The sequence below is a fragment of the Mandrillus leucophaeus genome, unplaced genomic scaffold (assembly GCF_000951045.1).
Source record: "Mandrillus leucophaeus isolate KB7577 unplaced genomic scaffold, Mleu.le_1.0 Scaffold35, whole genome shotgun sequence".
In the NCBI taxonomy this organism is placed as follows: Eukaryota; Metazoa; Chordata; class Mammalia; order Primates; family Cercopithecidae; genus Mandrillus; species Mandrillus leucophaeus.
Window position 1 is genome coordinate 26,537 of NW_012103698.1, and position 19,334 is coordinate 45,870.

At 45.2% G+C, this 19,334-nt stretch overlaps 1 protein-coding gene across 1 annotated transcript in view; it reads left to right on the forward strand.

Moving 5' to 3' along the window:
• The window catches only part of PPIP5K1 (diphosphoinositol pentakisphosphate kinase 1), a 71,850-nt gene that overhangs the window by 15,861 nt on the left and 36,655 nt on the right, over nt 1–19,334 (forward strand). Inside the window, exons 19-29 of the mRNA XM_011989198.1 lie at nt 1,313–1,454; nt 1,644–1,867; nt 2,192–2,319; nt 2,516–2,642; nt 2,812–2,919; nt 3,843–3,959; nt 4,100–4,264; nt 7,125–7,215; nt 10,696–10,821; nt 11,524–11,586; nt 16,778–16,915. Of these exons, the coding sequence (XP_011844588.1) occupies nt 1,313–1,454; nt 1,644–1,867; nt 2,192–2,319; nt 2,516–2,642; nt 2,812–2,919; nt 3,843–3,959; nt 4,100–4,264; nt 7,125–7,215; nt 10,696–10,821; nt 11,524–11,586; nt 16,778–16,915 (1,429 nt within the window). The remainder of the gene's footprint in view (nt 1–1,312; nt 1,455–1,643; nt 1,868–2,191; nt 2,320–2,515; nt 2,643–2,811; nt 2,920–3,842; nt 3,960–4,099; nt 4,265–7,124; nt 7,216–10,695; nt 10,822–11,523; nt 11,587–16,777; nt 16,916–19,334) is intronic.

A 19,334-nucleotide genomic window follows, 5' to 3' on the forward strand; every position in this document is an offset into this window, starting at 1 on the left:
TGGTTCTTCATATGGTTTCTGTAGCATGATAGCTGGATGTATTAAATGGTAGCAGTAGGGATATTCAAAAGCAGAAGCTTAGAAACTTTCTTAAAGTGTAGGCTCAGAATTAGCACAACATAACTTTGTTATTTTTTATTGGTTAAGCAGTCACCGGGCCAGCCAGATATAAGGGAAGGGAAGGAAGATAAAGAATTGATGGTGATCTTTAAAGCACTACAAGGACTGCAGATCACAAGGACTTTCTTCCCATTTTACAGATGAGGAAACCTAGGATCAGAAGAATCTAAGCAATTTCCCTCATGTCATCCAACTAATACAAACCCAAGGAGTCTAACTCCAAAATCCAGGCTGTTACATTGCTTTATAGTATTAATTCTAGTATATGCCATTACCTAATATGGTCATTCTTTTTCCTGCATATCTAGGCCACAATTTACCAGGCAGTGGTTTTCTACTCTTCCCACTCCTCGTTTCTGATAGGTTCTTTTAAAAAAAGTTTAAAAATTTAAAATTGTGGTGCTACTTTAACCATTTTTAAGTGTACAGTTCAGTAGCATGACATGTATTTACATTGTTGTGTAACATTTCTAATTGGTTCTTAAATGAGCTAAGTAAGCACATTGCTATGATTCCATGGCATTTTCTGTGTTCTCTGAGTAGGACTTGATAAGGAACAGGACCTTTCCTTTATTTCCCAATCCATTGCTCACTGTCAAACTCAAAAAAGCTAAGGCAGCTTTCCTTTTCTGCCTTGCCTTCTTTTGCAAGCAAGAATGAAACTTGTGAAGACCTAAATAGAATTTGCGTTTTCAGCCACAATCTTGATTCTCCCTCCCCATTTCTCATTGACTGTTACTGTCCTAAAAGCCTGAGTCGGAACCCAGTTCTGAGGCAGCATTTCTACTCTAGGCTCAGGCTAGCATCTTGTTTAGAGGAAGAAGATGATGTTATCTCTGATCTCTACTCATGAAAACATTCTGTGGAGATTTTGAGGGATTTTGGTTTAATCCTTATTCTCCAGTATTTTCCATGTGTATTCTAGAGCCTTCAAGAAAATAACTTAGGTCTGTTTTATTTTCTCTGGACTCTAAGACTCTTAAAATCAATCCCTCTTAGATGACTATATGCTAGAGCAGTGCCCTTACCTGAAGGCCTAGAGCTGCTACTATGCCCAGTAACCTAAGAATGCTCACTGGAGTGAACCAGCATACAGATCTGTATTGTGGGTAGTCTCTGTGTAATAAGCTCACAGGAATCTGGGCAATTAGTGCTGAGCTTATCTTGCTTTTCTTCTCTCAATTCTTCATAGCTGGCTCCCACCAGAAGTATTTCCCTGCTCAACTCCATGACTATCATCCAGAATCCTGTGAAGGTCTGTGATCAGGTATTTGCCCTGATCGAAAACCTCACCCACCAGATCCGGGAACGAATGCAGGACCCCAGGTCTGTAGGTGGGTATGAATACTACTATCTTCCCTTCAAGGTCTCAGGTATGGATGGGTTTCTCAGGCATTCTTGTGTCATCTGCTAAATGTCAGAGACCAGGCCGCCTCCTCCCTCTGGTTCTACTTCAGAGTCATCAGGGTCTTTGGTTGGAGGTAAAATCTTTGATTCTTATCTGATTTCTGCCTTTCTTCCAGACCTGCAGCTCTACCACAGTGAGACACTAGAGCTAATGCTACAGCGTTGGAGCAAGCTGGAGCGTGACTTTCGACAGAAGAGTGGGCGCTATGATATCAGTAAGATCCCTGACATCTATGACTGTGTCAAGTATGATGTGCAGCACAATGGGAGTCTGGGACTTCAAGGCACAGCCGAGTTGCTCCGTCTCTCTAAGGCAATGGCTGATGTGGTCATTCCCCAGGTGTGTCTTGTATAAGGGACCTAGCCTGGGGATGAGGGTGTTGGGAAGGAAAGAGAGAAAAGGTGGAAAGGAAGGATGATTTGGGACTAGAGGAAAGCCACTTAGAGAAGGAATAAGTTGAGTTTCTACATTTCTCAGGGTCCAGTCTGGCTCTTGGTAAGTACAGGAGGCTAATTCAGGAGACACCCGGAAGAGGGGGAGTGTAGTGGATATGAAAGAAGCGCTAGACGTGAGGTGAAGACAGGCATGATCTTGGTCCTGGGAATATGAGGCATGAGAAAACAAGATTTATTGAGGTATTTATTCCTGGCCTGTGGCCCCTAGGAGTACGGGATCAGCCGGGAGGAGAAACTGGAAATTGCTGTGGGCTTCTGTCTTCCACTGTTGCGGAAGATACTGCTTGACCTGCAGAGAACCCACGAGGATGAGTCTGTCAACAAGCTGCATCCCCTGTGAGGGAGGGCTGGGAGGGGTGTTGGATGGAGGGAGGGGCATGTCAGGCAGTCTTGTGGGAATCAAGGCTGGGACAGCCTGGGGAAGCAAGAATAGACAAGATTTTGGGATGGAAAGGAGAGAAGTCTTTGAGGTGGGAGAAGAGAGTTTGCAGAAGGGTGGAAGGAGGATTAACTGACTGTGTGAGTGATTTAGCTGTTATCTCAGGTACTCCCGAGGCGTGCTCTCCCCAGGTCGCCACGTTCGAACGCGTCTCTATTTCACCAGTGAGAGCCACGTCCACTCCCTACTCAGTGTCTTCCGTTATGGAGGACTTCTTGATGTAAGGATCCTCCTTCTTCTTTAGCCTGTGAATAGATTTTTCCCAGCATTCTTTCACTCTTCTCCTCATGCTTTTTAAATGAAAGCTTTCTCCCTTCTCATTAGCTCCCTGCTTATTCCTTGACTCCCTTTTCCTTTAGCAATGGCTTACCTCTTTTTGCATTTGGTAGGAGACCCAGGATGCACAATGGCAGCGAGCTTTGGATTATCTTAGTGCCATCTCAGAGCTTAACTACATGACCCAGATTGTCATCATGCTTTATGAGGACAACACACAGGTGAGGAGCCAGCAGGTGGGGGATGAGAGGAAGGCCCCTTCTTTTGACTTCTATTAAAAAAAAAACTCACTTATCCTTATAATTTGGAGAATCCAGCTAGGTGTGGCACTTAGGCACAGCATGACACAGAGCATCCAGGAGGTTCTTACTGGAACAGAAAATATGTTCTGGGATGTTGCTGAGCCAGAGAGATCACCTAGAACACAGCTCTGGCATTAGGAAGAGTATGGAATTTGGGACAATGTTATAAGTCTTATTTCCTTAAACATGGTTATACATATACCTTCTGCATATGGCTCCACAATGATACTTTTTTTTTTTTTTTGAGACAAGGTCTCACTCTGTCACCCAGGCTGGAGTACGGGGCTGCAATCTGAGCTCACTGCAGCCTTGCAACCTCTGCCTCCTGGGCTCAAGTGATCCTCTCACATCAACCTCCCGAGTAGCTGGGATGACAGACATGTGCCACCATGCCTGGCTAATTTTTTGTATTTTTTGTGGAGATAGGGTCTCAACATGTCGCCCAGGCTGGTCTTGAACTCATGGACTCAAGTAATCTGCCTGCTCCAGTCTCCCAAGTGCTAGGATTACAGGTGTGAGCCACTGCTCCCGGCCCAGAAGATACCTTTAAATGTGCTATATGCACCATAGCCACACTGAGTTATTGTGGAAGGTGATGGGAAGGGTTGTAAAGCTGGAAATTCAAAAGTCACGTGCAATGGCGAAATCACAAATGGTAGAGATGAGGGAATGAGGATCCTGTAAGAGACAATATATAGTTGAAAGGAAGCTATAACAGGTCAGTCCCGGAGTGGGACAAGACCCTGAATTCCTAGGAGGATGAATCCTCTTGAGTTCCTCTCCACTTCCACCACAATATCCAGCTTCTCCCAACTTCTCCCTCTTGTGGTGATGCCCCATAGGATCCCTTATCAGAGGAACGGTTCCATGTGGAGCTACACTTCAGCCCTGGAGTGAAAGGTGGTGAGGAAGAAGGCAGTGCCCCAACTGGCTGTGGATTCCGTCCAGCCTCTTCTGAGGTGGGTCGGAGTGCTGGGATTTGGGACTGAAGGAACCAAGTGGTGGGAAACGGTACAGGGAGAAGTAAAAGGGTTGGGTAGTCTGGGATTAGGAGCTTGGAGGCCATTAACACCTCTCTTACCTGTCTTGTTTTGTATAGAATGAGGAAATGAAAACCAACCAAGGCAGTATGGAGAACCTGTGTCCACGAAAGGCATCAGATGAGCCAGACCGGGCATTGCAGACTTCACCCCAGCCTCCTGAGGGCCCTGGCCTCCCAAGGAGATCACCCCTCATTCGTAACCGAAAAGCTGGTTCCATGGAGGTAATGAGAGGTCCTTGGGAAAAAAATGAAGGGGTGGCAGTACTCATAGGACTATATCCACAGATCCTCTAGGTCCCCTTGGGGGTACTCTTGGGACTTGAAGCAGAGTCCTTCCGCTCTGATTGATGTTTTACTTAATCTCTCTTTCAAGCTGGTCTCTCAATAGAGCTTCTTTAACCTGGTTGCTACTTCTCAGATTAAAGAATTGCCACTGAGGGGTGCCTGAGAGATAAGGGTTTAAAGAGAAAGGATTAAGGAGGAGGGCTCTGGATGAATTTGAAAAGGTGTTCTTTAAAAGGAAATCTAGTAGAAACATCTTGAACTCTGGGCTAAAATCCCAGTCTGATACTTGGAAGCTGTGTGACTCGCTGGGTAACTTCTCTACACTTCTCTGGCCTTAACTTCTCTAAGCCTCAATTTTTTTTTACCTCTAAAATGTGAGTAGTATCCACCTTATAGATGCTCAACAGACAGTAATATAGTAACAATACAATTGATATTTAAGGTCCGGCCCTCTCCAGCTCTTGGTCACCTTGGGTAAAAATTATAGCTCAGATAGGAACAAATACCTGGCACTTTTTCTGTACTGTCGTTCCAGAAAGTGGGTCAGCCAAGAGCTTTGTCTGTCTTCCTCTTGTTCTGATGAAGATCTTTATCAGCATGGGCCTGTATTCTGCTATTCTTGAAGTTTGTCTTAGTTCTGGTTCTAGTTCTTTAGCCTAAAGGAAGTAAGTGTTATTAATCTCACATTATGCCCAGCTAACCATCTGAGCTTTTTGTTTTGGTCTTTTTCCTGGAAAAACTGTTTCTGTCTTTGGCCCAATTATATCCCCCCTGCCTTTTTTTTTCCTATCTAGCTCCTTCTGTATCACTTACATTCATTTTGACACCACAATTTATCCCTGTCCCAGAGACTTTGACTGTCTGATTTAGATTCTGCTCTGTCCTGATGACTCTGTTCACCTGGCTCAGTGCCAGGTCTCTATCTTAGAGGAATTGGTTTTTCCATTTTAGGGATCTATCAGAAGAATCCATAATGAGCTGACCTAGGTTCAGCAAAAGGTTTGCAATTCAGATTTTGGAGAAAGCTGAGAAGACGAACTGCAGTCTCTTCTTTTGATTCATCCTTTACTTCCTGATTATTTTAAGGTGAAATTGACATTGGTAATATGCAGAGTTTCTTTAGGTAGGATATACATTATTTTCTCTTTGAGTTTAAGTTGGTATCCGTAGTACTCTATTACCCTTTATACTCACATGCAGTAGATCACATGGATAGAATGACACATAATCTTCCATCAATAAACTGCTCCTCCAAATGTCTTTCCTATTCACATGGTCTGCTAGCCTCTCCTGGTGCTGTTGTGCTTGAACCACGCCCCCCGCCCCCCACCACCATTTTCTTCTGGTTTATGCAGTCATAAGACATAGGCAGCTGGGTGTGGTGAATCACACCTGTAATCCAAACACTTTGGGAGGCCTAAGTGGGAGAATCATTTGAGGCCAGGAGTTCAAAACCAGCCTGGGCAACAGGGCAAGATCCTGTCTCTACAAAAAAAAAAATTTTAATTAAAAAATTTAAAAAAAAAAAGACACAGGCAAAGGAAAGCTCTCTGTGTATCATCTCTCAGACTTGATAAGATTGACTTCTTTCTTTCAGGCCTACAGGAAGCTTCCTATTGTAATCACATTCCTTCTTTTCAATTACTAGTGCTGCTTAGACCCTGGCTTATCCAGGGTGATGGTTGTCCAGGATATTTTCCTCAGCTTTGCAAGGAAATCATCTCTCTGCTCCTTGGTCACAGAGCCTTATAATACTAATATTAATATTTATCTTCCTTGCTCTATAAATATAGGCATACAACTTGTCCTTCCCTCCATCCCTTCTTCTCCTCTTGTCATCTCATACTTTTTAACTATTTTAGATTATAAAACTTATGACCTTCATAGCAGCTATGCCCTAGCTGGTCATCCTCTCTAGCCCTGTAACTGGCTCTGCCCTGTGGGCACTGGGGCTTTTGGGATCCTGGGGTTTAAAGGAGCCGTGACCGGCTTTCCACCCGGTCTGATTGCAGGTCATGAACATGCAGTGCACGGGGAACCTGGACCTCATCCCCTTGCGGGGACGGCGCCGCAGGAGGTCGGGAGACCTCCCCCGGCCTTCCCCAGCCATCGGCCTACAGCCCCGGGCTGTGTCCACCACTCACCTGGCATCCTGCACACAGGTGTCCCTCCCTACCTCACCTTCCTGTTTTACCTTCTGTCTTTGCCTTTTGGGATCTAGGGACTCAGACACTATCTAGGTGGGATGTGTGTGTATTGGGGGTTGTGTGATTGGGCCCTTGTGGGCATTGTAAGAATTCTGTTTCATGTTTCTAGGGGTGAGATAGTTGGAGGGGAGGGCTGCTTGGTTCGAACAAGAAATGTAGTATGGTTGCAGTAGCCACAGCTGTCCCATGGAAAGAAGAGAGGGTGGCCAGACTTTCTTATTTGTGGCTGAGCCATTGTGATTGGCTTTCTGAGTCTTGTAGGGGGATGGATACGATTAGGAAACCGCTCTGCTGAGAACTAGGAATGGGTTGAATAATGATTTCTCAAACTCAGATTGGGAATGGGAGGGCTCTGGGGAAAGGGATGTTGAAAATAAAAGTGGCTTCTAGTATAGAAAGATGCCCCAGACAGTTCCCTCCATAAAGTGCATTTTCTGTTCCCTTTTCATCCCTCTTCTCCTATAAATCCTTTGGTTCTTCCAAACTTTCTAACATTGCTTGGCTTTGTAGGGACAGGAATTCAGGACCTGGGTTTTATGCTTTTGGATTGAGGTGGCAAAATGATTAATTATAGAGTCCTTTTTCTGCAGGTACTTTCTGAGACTTCATCCTCAAGGCCTGGTGGCTACCGGCTCTTTTCATCTTCACGGCCACCCACAGAAATGAAGCAGAGTGGCTTAGGTATGGCTTCGCCAGCATTTCTCACCTATTGTTGGAAAAGCTGTCTGTCTGTTCTTCAGAGTTGTATTGTGGGAAACCTTTGTCATGGGGTTTGGAACCATCCAGTCAGTGGAATATCATCAGGTAGGGGTAGGGAGGATGAAGTGGGAGAAGCCACAGTTAGATGTGAACTTGGATCTCAGATGATTATTCCATCCCAGAAAGGTGTTTATCTCTTGGTTTTCTATACCAATCACATTTCCCTGGCCAAAGGGCATTTTTCTGGCTTTCCCTCTCATTCCTTATCTGTCCCTCCAGTCTAGCCCAGACCTTAAGGGGCCATGGAGACTCTGAGCCTTCAGAGTTATCAGAGACAGAGCTATAAATAGAGGTACTTGCAACCCTCATAAATGTCGTATTCCTCATTTGAAGAATTGTGCCATGTCTTCCCCTGAAACCTGTGTTTTTTACATCCCCACTCTTGCCCTTCCTACCACCTTGCCCTTTCCTCCATCATCTCCTAATCCTGTAACTTTTTCCCCTTCCTTCTGGAAAATTGACAAGTCTGAGACTGGTGTAGTGGCAGAGGCATCTCTCAGGTCTTTGAGGAAATGTCTCTTGATTTTTGGATACCTGGAAAGGGGTAGAGAACATCATTCAACTTTTTGTGAGAGCACAGACGGCAGGAAGGACCAAGCCTCAGAGGGTATTGTATTCTTTGGGTGGGGGGCGGTCCTTGGGAGTAACTACCTTTGAGTACAGTGCCTTGTGAGCCAGTAACTAGAACTGGAGGTCAGACGTGATTGTGTGGGGTCTGGACTTGGTCCCCTTGCTCTTTCTATCTTGTCCTATCATCCTATTTAGCACCTCTAATTTTTCTGTTGCTTTTGTCCTTGGCACCCATTTTCTTGGCCCCAAAATGGTCAGCTTTTGGACTAGCAAGAGGGAGAAAGGTTTTGGTAACTTTCCAGGCTAATTTTATGAGAATAAGTTGCCTTCTAGATTCCTGAAATGAGAAAGATGGTTTGGGGCGTGAGAAATAAATGACAAGTATGTAGATCTGGCCAGGCGCAGTGGCTCGTGCCTATAATTCCAGCACTTTGGGAGGCCGAGGAAAGCAGATTACTTGAGGTCAGGAGTTCCGAGACTAGCCTGGCCAACATAGTGAAACCCCATCTCTACTTAAAATACAAAAATTAGCTGAGCCTGGTGACGCATGCCTGTAATCCCAGCTACTGGGAGGTTGAGACACAAGAATTGCTTGAATCCAGAAGATGGAGGTTGCAGTGAGCTGTGATTGTGCCCACTATACTCCAGCCTGGGTGACAGAGTGACACGCCATCTCAAAAATACAAAAAGAAAAAGAAAAACAAAACAAAACAAAAACCGAAACAACAATAGTGTAGATCTATGACATGGGCCTCTCTTCCCAGAAGTCCCAGTAAAGAATAGGTTTCAGACAGACTATAAAAGAGGATAGGTGTGTCTAGCCCAGTTAAGTGGGCCACGTGAATGCTTTAAAGAACAAGGCAGAAGTATGGACATGGAACTGGTTGGCAGATGGTGGTGGTAAGGTAGAGACCACCCTCTGAGATGATCTGAGGACTGGGCAGAACAGAGTTGGCATGACTGCACCAGAAAAGTATTCAGTGGAGGAAGTGTATGTAGGACAAAGCTTGGGGTGGTCTGGGATACAGCCAGCTAGTTTTAGCTTTGCTGAAGAAAAGCAGTCATATTTAGCAACTGTTATTACTCTCTGGAATCTCATTCCAGAGCCTGTTTGAACATGAAAGGTGGAGGAAGTTGCTGTATAGAGGAGAGGTCCTGAATTCCTGGGTTGGAATCATCAGCCATCTGAACTTCCTGATTGCTCTGGTGACCCCGAAATCCTGGGACCCCTGAAACCATGGTCCCTTCTTGGTGGCCTCAAGGGAATTGAACTCCTTTCCACTCCATCCACAGGGAAACCCTATGAATGTTAAGTCACAAGCCAAATCCAGGGTCTTGGCTAAGATGGATTTGGAAATAGGGAGGCAAATCCTGAGAACTTGGGTGTCAGTCTTGTTTCTTCTTGACCACTCTGTCCTTATAGGCTGTAGTAGGAGAAGGGACCATGGAGTCCTAACCCTCCTCTAGATCAAATGTTGGGGACAGTGACTGGTCTGATTTATTCCATACTTCAGAGATTATTCAAATATTATTTAATCCTCTCATTGGCAATGGAGTTCTCTTTGCTTTCTTTGAATTTATATGTGTGGGCAACTGGCTTTGAGCATAGGCTTATGAGATAATACACTTTTGAGAGCAGAAAAAACATATCTTTTTGTTGTTATTTCCTGTATTCCTTCTTAGTAGGGTGCTCATCACATAATAGGCATGCTTTACATACAATCAATTGATTCTTCACATGCCCTTCAATTTGTGTCCATCTTGACTTCAGAAACTGTGCTGGTACCTGAAAAATAGTTATTTATTTTCTAACAATACAGTTGGTCCTCAGAGTCAGGAGACCTGGATTCTAGTCCAGCTTAACTTCTAAAAAACTATGTGACCTTGAGCAAAGGAGGTCCCTTTTGGATCTCGGTTTCCTCATCTCTAAAATAAGAAAGTTGAACTGGATGATCTCTGAGTCCCTTCTAGCTTAAAACATTCAATGAGGCGGGGGGCTGTGGCTCACACCTACAATCCCAGCATTATGGGAGGCCAAGGTGGGAGGGTCACTTGAGCTCGGGAGACCAACTGGGCAACATAGTGAGACCTCGTTCCTACTGAAAACAAAAAAAAATTGTCCAGGCATGATGGTGTATGCTTGCAATCCCATCTACTTGGGAGGCTGAGATGGGAGGATCACTTGAGCCTGGGAGACCAAGGCTGCAGTGAGCTATGATTGTGCCACTGCACTCCAGCCTGGGCAACAGAATTAGATCCTGTCTTAAAAAAAAATTGTGAGCCTCATACTTTCATTCTTGGGAAAGGTAAAAAGGCCTGAAGGGAGGGGATGTTGGATGAAAAGCTTAGGAAGGATCGGAAGGGTGCCAGCTGAGTGTTCAGAATCAGTCTCTAGCTTCAGTCAAAGGCTTTTCCTTTCAAACCTACAAGGACTAGATTTCTGAGTTTCTTAAGCTATATATCCAGGGTAAGGGGTGCCCAGTGAAATCTAGGGGAAATCTAGAGGGACCTACCTATAATTTGAGCATTTCTGAGAGCCACCTGGAGAGCACAGTCTATCCCTTTCAGTGTGTTGAATCCCCTAATATGACTAACCCTGCATTTGTAGTGGCCTCTTGTCTCTGCCATGTAGCTCTTCAGAAGAATCCCCCTTTTGCTTGCCCACTGTGACTATGCAGAAGTGTAAAGCCATTTGTGGTTATGTGGAATGGCCACATGGTGGTGGCTCTGAATGGCTGTGTGTGTGTCTTGATGTTATCATGTGAAGTTGTGTATAGTTCTGTGTGATAGTTGTGGCTTTACGTGGCTACTAACACACTCCCGGCCTTGCAGGCTCACAGTGCACAGGGCTGTTCAGCACCACAGTGCTGGGTGGCTCCTCCAGCGCCCCGAATCTTCAGGACTACGCCCGCAGCCATGGCAAAAAGCTACCACCTGCCAGTCTGAAGCACCGAGATGGTATGTGGGTGGGTTTTGGGGGATAACTCCTCTTTTCACTTGTCTCTCAGCAAGGACATAGCTCAAGACCTATTCATACTTAAGATGACACTGGCCTTGTAACAAGTTTTCTTCATCAGTAATAGATAGGAGAAGGCACCAGGACCCCTTCCACCCCTCCATTTGCATTCCCTCTTGCCATAAAAATACTACTTATTTATGCTTATCCCTTCATAATCTCCCACATAACAGTCCTGCTGCATCAGTTTGTACTCTTTCCTGGATTCTGGCCTGTAGGGGTAAGGACCAAGGAGGATGATGCATGGTTGGGAAGAATGTAGTGAAACCTCAAATAAAATCCAGCAAATTGGGTTTAGGGAAGGGAATGTTGCTCAGCTAAGGCAGAAAAGATAATATGGAAAGAGACTGGGGGAAGGGATGAAAATTTCTGTGAAGATTTTATTTCCAAATGACCAGAAAGAGGACACAGTGGTAAAATTAGGGTTGTTTGTAGGGGTGTATTGTAGTAGAGATGACACATAGATTCCTAAGAGATTTACCAAAGGAAAAGAGATTGACGTGTGTTAGTTAGAAATCCCAGGGAAGGGGAGGGGAGCAGGACAGATAACTAACTTTAAAGAACAGACTATCTTGTGGGCAAACTCCAGAACAGAGGGTGGGGACGAGGGTGGGTATAATCCCCATGATGTCTTTTCTCCCCAGAGCTCTTGTTTGTCCCGGCCGTAAAACGATTTTCTGTGTCGTTTGCAAAGCATCCGACTAACGGTACGTTTGCTTCTGACTCAATGTCATTCCTCCTCACCATGTCACCTCTAGACACTTGACTCTGAGTTTTGACACTGACTTTGCCTCTCCTTCCACTGTGTTGACACCCTGCTGTCTCTGAATGAGCCACTCACTAAGTGTCCCTCCTGGGATGGTTTCCTTGTGACAGCCTTAGTCTTGGTTGCAGCCTGGCTGCCCCATCCCTGTGGCAACTCAGGGTCTTACTTCCATAATCACCGTCATCACCATTATGTCACTTCTGTCAGCATCACCACCAAAACACTGATTAAACCTCTCCCTTTCCTATCACATGACTGCCAGGCTGTGTACAGATATGATGGTTCCCCTTCTTAGAATGGGAATAGTGTTTCCTAGATTGATTCCATTTCTTCTCTTCCCCCATACCCCCAATTCCTCAGCTTATATAACTTTGATCTTTCTGTTTTTTCTCCAACTCTTTTGTTGGGGTGAATGTGGATGACTAGTTTGTTCCTCTTTTCGAGCAACACTGCAGTTCCCAGCTCCTAAGCCTACTTATATGGATGTTAGTCTTGAGTATATAGTTTCCCATCTCCATATTTCTTTCTCCTGCCATTATGTGTATTTTGTGTGGCTCTTGTGCTCCTGACATTTGCTTTATGTTACTACTAACCTAGTCCCTGGGCCTAGAAAACAAGAGCCCAGGTTGCTTTGGGATAAAAAATAAAAAGAAAGGAGTAGGAGGTAGTAGGTAAAAGAAAAAGGACCGTACCTTGAGTTTTTAAGTGTAGTTTCCATGTGGCACCAGCCTACCTATGGTAAAGCTATCGCAGAGAAGTTTGAAGAGTTGAGATGTCTGCTGGGGATTCTGGGGGAGCTTAGGAATGAATAATATTTTAAGAACATTGAAGAACCGGGTCTGCCCACACTGCGGTAGGAGGGCTTGGAGATCTCTGTAAACCATAAATTGAGGGGTATGGTGTCTTTGTAGGGTATAGCAGGAGAACCGAGGCTCACTCTCTTTCAAAGTTTTATCCTTGGTATCCTTATTTTTCTCTCTGTATTATATTTTGTCTTCAAGGTAAATCTAGTTTTTTAGGTATGGTTTTCTTCTATTCAAGAGCTAAGACTCTCTGAGGGAAGTAAAATGAGACTAGAAAACCTCTATGTGCTAATCTCCTATTGCCTAGCAAGTGACAGCTGCTAGATTTTAGCCCAGTCAGGTTGTACATCTTCACAAGGCACTGCTGAAATCTCTCCCTAGGTTGACTAGCCTATGCTGGCTCAGTTTATCCCTGCCCCCAGGCTCCCAGTTGTGCCTGTGGCAGGAGTTCCCATTCAGAGCCTCATGGGTGTGCCCGCTCATTGAGCTTCAAGCTCTTCTGTCCTTCATGTGCCACAGCCATCTCCAGAATAGAACCTGATGCATCAATAGCACAGCCTGGGACTTGGACTTAGGGTCCACAGTATAGTATGAGGAACGTGGGCTACTCAAATCAGAGCTAAATCACATATCTCCTAGTTCTTAGGTGCCATAAGAAAAGACCCAAGTCCATAAAACAGACCCTCAGACCTATGTACCTCCAGCTCCCCAAAGCCCTGTTTAGCAGCCTCACCCATTGAAGAAGATTTAATTCTGCCAAAAGGTGAGGAAAAAAGAGCTGGATAATGCAGGTATTGTGCAGGAAAACAAATTGAAGATCTCCAATACCCTGCACACTTCCTCAGGGGTCTTGTGGCCTCCTTTGTTTTTCTTGTGCTGGAGCTTGGAGGCTAATATGCTTAAGAAGCCAGAATCTGGGTTCTACCTGTTGACAACAGCAGAAATTTGGAACTGTATGTCACTTGCTGCGGAAGATTATGTAGATTCAATTTGACCCTCAAAAAATATGAAGGCTCTCCTCCATGGCCAAGATCTTGCTTGACTGACCAGCAATTACAAAGTGGATGTTTTGTCTGTAGTTGCAGATAAGTCACAGCAGCTCTGTCATCACCATCTCCTTGCCATGATATCTGGCTTTGAAACAGCAGCTAGACATACTGGACCTGGCTTTGGAAAAGAGGCAAGGCAGTGTGTCTTCACACTTTGATGGGAGAGCAGGCCTCAGCCTATCCCTGCCTCTGTCCCTGATAAGCTGCTGTTATATCCTGTAACTATATCCAGCACACAAGTATAGCCTGTTACTAAACTGCACACTGAACTCACCAAAGTAAATTAATAAAATGGGAAAGACTGTGGCTCACGCTTACCCCGAATGTCAGTGTGTGACCACTGGATTTGTCAAGCCCACTATCTTCTAGGGACCCATGTAACTATGTGACCGTTGGTACATACAGTTAGTGCTCACAAGACTAGCCTAGGTAGAGCTGAAATCTGTCCTGACATCCAAGCTAAGGTCTCTGAAGACCACAGTCTCATGGGATCACCTTGTGGAGCCAGTTCTGGTCTGGGAGTTTTGAGCAGTCATCCTCAGCTGCCTTGATTCTACCTTCTCTATACCAACATCCTGTACTCAAGTTCTTGTCCATCCTCACATCATGTCTTAAGATCCCATACCTTTTCTCTAAGATCTTTCCCTGTTGTTCCTCTTACACCCCTCTCCACATGCCTTTGACTGCTTTCAACCTTTTGTAGCTCAATTACATGCATCCACAAAGTTTGCCAAGTAGCTAAAATGAGGGGTTCAGAATCAAAGCTTTTCTACTCACCAGCTGAAAAACGTGCAGTTAGACTCACCAGCAGTGGGAAGAAAATGTAAAATTTTATCTAACTTTCAGCTTCGTAATGGATACAATATCTCTAAGTCCTGAGTTTTATGTGTACACTTTTTTTTTTTTAAGTGATTGTTTAAACAACAGTAAGGTCAAGGATGGTTAGTCAATATTGGTATTTTCACATATTGATTCCATTTTCCACACAAATCATTTTAAAGGAGTTCTACATCTGGTTTCCTGTCAGTCTCCTGTGCCAGCTGCCTAATACCATCCCTGTCTTTGGCTATCTTAGAGTGTGGTCCAGAATACCTGCCCTAAAAAACAGCCTTTTTAGCTTGACTATCTTGATACTCAATGCTATCCTTGACACTCTGAGTGACTTTGAACTTTTCATTTTTATCCCTACTTCATAAATCCATTCACCTGAGAATGCAGGCCCTAAGTAGGGTTCATCCAATGATGAGGGATCCTTACGCTGTAGTCAAGACTCCCAGCCACAAAACTGCCAGGTCACCCCTGTTCACAACGATGTGACTGCTGTCTACAAGCACCGACTCAATTATGCTCAAGGAGGAAGGGGAGGACATTGCTGTATGATGAGGTCTCACTTATCCCTTCTTTCAGACTCGTTGTGTGATGACACCACTCTTCTTCCCTGCAAGAGATGCCCAGTGGCTCTGACCATCTCTGCTTCTCTCTTAGCTCACCTTGGATCTGAGTGTCCCCACCTCCCAGTAATGCTTGTGCTAGTCAGTGCCCCCCTCATTGTCTCTCCCTCTTCTCTTTCTCTATCTTTGTGCTTCCTGCCGTGGTCCCCTCACCCCCTCCAGAGCTGCTGGATGACCAGCACCCTGTGGTCCGGTTGCTGCGCAGTTTTTCCTCTGACTGTACAGGGGGCCGGCCAGTCTCCTTGGATGCCACGCTGGCGCATCACCTGCACCAGTGCTCCTACCACCTGCGCCTCTTCCGGAACTGGCTGCGCTCAGGCCAGGATGATCCTGAGTGCCTCTACGGTACCCCCTGCCACCAAGCTGGCTGCTGCCACTACCCTGGCTGGGACTGACTGCTTTGCTTATTGCACTTCTGGCAGGAGAGCCCACCTGTTTCTTTCTCCTGTTTGCCCTGAGGTTATGTAACTTCCATTTAGTGGCTTGGATGGGATTGGGGCCGGACTGCCTGGTAGCTGTAGCATTGGCTGCTCATTCCTTCCTATTCTCCTTTCTCACCACCTCCTAATGTTACTCATCCCCCAGTTCTGCTCAATAGAGGAGTAATCTCTTGCCTTGGAATCTGTTCTTACCACTCTAACACTCTACTGCCACCATCTTCAAATCCAAATGTTTTTCTGGCCACTCTGAGGAGCTAGAGGCAGTAACTTTCCTGCCCTCCTGCCACAAGATCATGGGGGAAATTGAGGCACAGAAGCCTCAATTGTATCCTTGGGGCAAACAAAGGACAGAGCTTAGAAGATGGTCAGGTTATAACCCTTTTGAGTTACGGGCTTTAGTCACTGGTGAATGGGAAGCTGTCTTGCATAGACATTGTTGTCCCGCATATCCTTAGTCCCTTTAGGGAGATGTTGAGGAGGCATAGGAAAGATTGGGGACTGAGAAAGTGGTTGGGATGTGTTTTTCTTGATCCTCCATTGGGGACATTTTTTCCATCACCAGTGCCTAGTATTAGGGTTACATATTTATGTTTACCCTTGGCCCTACCCATACTGATAGACCTACATTGGAATTCTTGAGTTTCGAGCAGAAAATCAGTGCTTTTTCTTTTTTCTAGGGCATTTGCCTCATTTTTCTGATGAAGTACAAAGATCCTAGCAAGTCTGGGGTTTTCCAGTAGATCAGAAGGGTGAAGCTTTGATATGATGGAAACGATCAAGAAAGAACTTCCATCCCCATCCTGTTCATGCATGTGGTTTTCCTGGGCTGAGCTTCATGTGTATTGCATGCCCTCCAGTTTGCATCCAAGTATTCTAGCCTTTCTACCAACATCCTAAATTTGCATGAACCCCTTCTCAGATTCCATGTCCTTCTCCTTAATCTGGTTCTCTTATTCATGATACCCGAAATCTGCTGTTTCTTCCCAGTTCCCTGACCTCCCTATCTCATGTTAGATCTGCAGTTTCACCCCTTACCTCTGGATCCTTGTTTTATTCCCCCAGAAAATGTGAGGACAATGTTGGTGCTTACCCTACTGGGATTCTGTTTATTTTTCCATGGGACATTGAAAGCTCTCCATAGGTAGCATGAGAGGTGATTTGATTTACCTGGAGGCCTTAGCAGGTAGATGTTTTAGGAAATCTGAAAGTGAGAAAAAGAGACTCCCCTAGGGGCTCTAAAGAGTTCCCTCTCCTAAGAGTCTTGGATACCCCACACTCCAAAAGCCACGGACTCTCCTGATGGTTCTCAGGGACTCTCCATGCTTCCTTGGCCAGTTGGGGTATATCTGGCAGGAATAACATTGACTTTGCCCATCTCTTTTCAAACAGGATTTGAAGGGTGTTCCATGGTGCCTACCATCTACCCTCTGGAAACACTGCATAATGCCCTTTCCCTACGTCAAGTGAGTGAATTCTTGAGTAGAGTCTGCCAGCGCCACACTGATGCCCAGGCACAGGCATCTGCAGGTATGGATACTCTTATTTTTTACCCTTCTATCTGCCCCCATGCCCATGCTTCCTAGAATATAAGAAAGTAGTAAATTAAAAAGCTAGTTAGGCAATCCACAAAGACACAGAAGTACCCTTAAAAATGTATAATTAGTGGCTGGGCGTGGTGGGTCGTGTCTGTTATTCCAGCACTTTGGGAGGCCGTGGCAGGTGGATCACCTGAGGTTAGGAGTTTGAGACAAGCCTGGCCAACATGGCGAAACCCTGTCGCTACTGAAAAAAAAAAAATATGGCCGGGTGCAGCGGCTCACGCCTGTAATCCCAACACTTTGGCAGGGCTAGGTGGGCGGATCACAAGGTCAAGAGATAGAGACCATCCTGGCCAACATGGTGAAACCCTGTCTGTGCTAAAAATACCAAAATTAGATGGGCATGGTGATGTGCACCTGTAGTCCCAGCTACCTAGGAGGCTGAGGCAGGAGAATCGCTTGAACCTGGGAGGCAGACGTTGCAGTGAGCCAAGATCATGCCACTACACTCCGGCCTGGCAACAGAGTGAGACTCCATCTCAAAAAACAAAAAACAAAAAAACAAAAAAAAAAACAAACAGAAAAAACAAACATTAGCCGAGCATGGTGGTATGTGCCTGTAGTCCCAGCTACTTGGGAGTCTAAGGCAGGAGAATTACTTGAGCCCGGGAGGCGGAGGTTGCTGTGAGCCAAGATCATGCCACTGCACTCCAGCCTGGGTGACAGAGCGAGACTCCGTCTCAAAAAAAAAAAGAAAAAAAAAAAAGGACAATTGCGTAGGCCAACTAAACATCATAGAAATATCACTCCTTCCTAAGATAATTAATTCAACATAATCCCAATAAAAATATGGTTTTTCTAAAATCAAATCACTTCTGAAGTTTTCATTGAAAAATAAGCAAGAACAGTGAAGAGTGAGTTGGGTGCAGTGGCTCACGTTTGTAATCCCAGCAACTCTTGAGGCTGAGGCAGGAGGATTGCTGAGGCCAGGAGTTCAAGACTAGCCTGTGCAGGCCAGGTGCAGTGGCTCACACCTGTAATCCCAGAACTTTGGGAGGCCGAGATGGGCAGATCAGAAGGTCAGGAGATCGAGACCATCCTGGCTAACATGCTGAAACCCCGTCTCTACTAAAAATACAAAAAATTAGCCAGACGTGGTGGCAGGCTCCTGTAGTCCCAGCTACTCAGGAGGCTGAGGCAGGAGAATGGCGTGAACCTGGGAGGTGGAGCTTGCAGTGAGCCGAGATCGTGCCACTGCACTCCAGCCTGGGCGACAGAGTGAGACTCCATCTCAAAAGAAAAAAAAAGAGGCAATTAGTAAGGAAATCCCAGCACTTTGGGAGGACAAGACAGGACAAATAGGCATATCGCTTAAGTCTAGGAATCTGAGACCAGCCTGGGTAACATAGTGAGAGCCTGTTTCTACAAAAAATTAAAAAATTAATTGGGCATGGTGGCACATGCCTGTAGTCCCAGCTACCCATGGAGCTAGGGTGAGAGGATTCCTTGAGCCCAGGAAGTCAAGGCTGTTGTAGTGTGCTGTGATTGTGCCACTGTACTCCAGCCTGGGTGACAGAGTGACATCCCGTCTCTATTAAAAAAAAAAAAAAAAGAAGAAGAAAATTAGTAAGGAACTAGAACACTACAAAACAACTAGACCTAACAGACATATATAGACCATTCCATCCAACAACTGCAGAATGCAGATGCTTCTCACAGGTACATGAAATATCCTCCAGGATAGACCATATGTTAGGCCACAAAACAAGTCTCCATAAATTTTAAAAAGTTGAAATCATACAAAAGATTTTCTCCAACCACAATGGAGTGATGCTAGAATTAATAACAGAAAACTGGAAAATTCACAAATATAGAAATTAAACAACATATTCTTTTTCCTTTTTATTTTTTTGAGACAGATTCTCACTCTGTCGTCCAGGCTGGAGTGCAGTGGCATGATCTCGGCTCACTGCAACCTCCTGCATTTAAGTGATTCTCCCACCTCAACCTCCCGAGTAGCTGGGACTATAGGTGCGTGCCACCATGCCCAAGTAATTTTTGTATTTTTAATAGCGACGAGGTTAACCATGTTGGCCAGGCTGGTCTCAAACTCCTGACCTCAGGTGATCCACCTGCCTCGGCCTTCCAAAGTTCTGGGATTACAGGTGTGAGCTACCACGCCTGGCCTCCATTTTTATTTTTAATTTTTGTGGGTGAAACAACATAGGTTTTTTGTTGTTGTTCTTTTTTTTGAGACAGCGTCTCACTCTGTCACCCAGGCTGGAGTGCAGTGGTACGGTCATGGCTCACTGCAACCTCAACCTCCAGCTACTCACCCCCTGAGTAGCTGGACTACAGGCATACACCACCACAACCAGCTAATTTTTGCTTTTTTTTTTTTTTTTTTT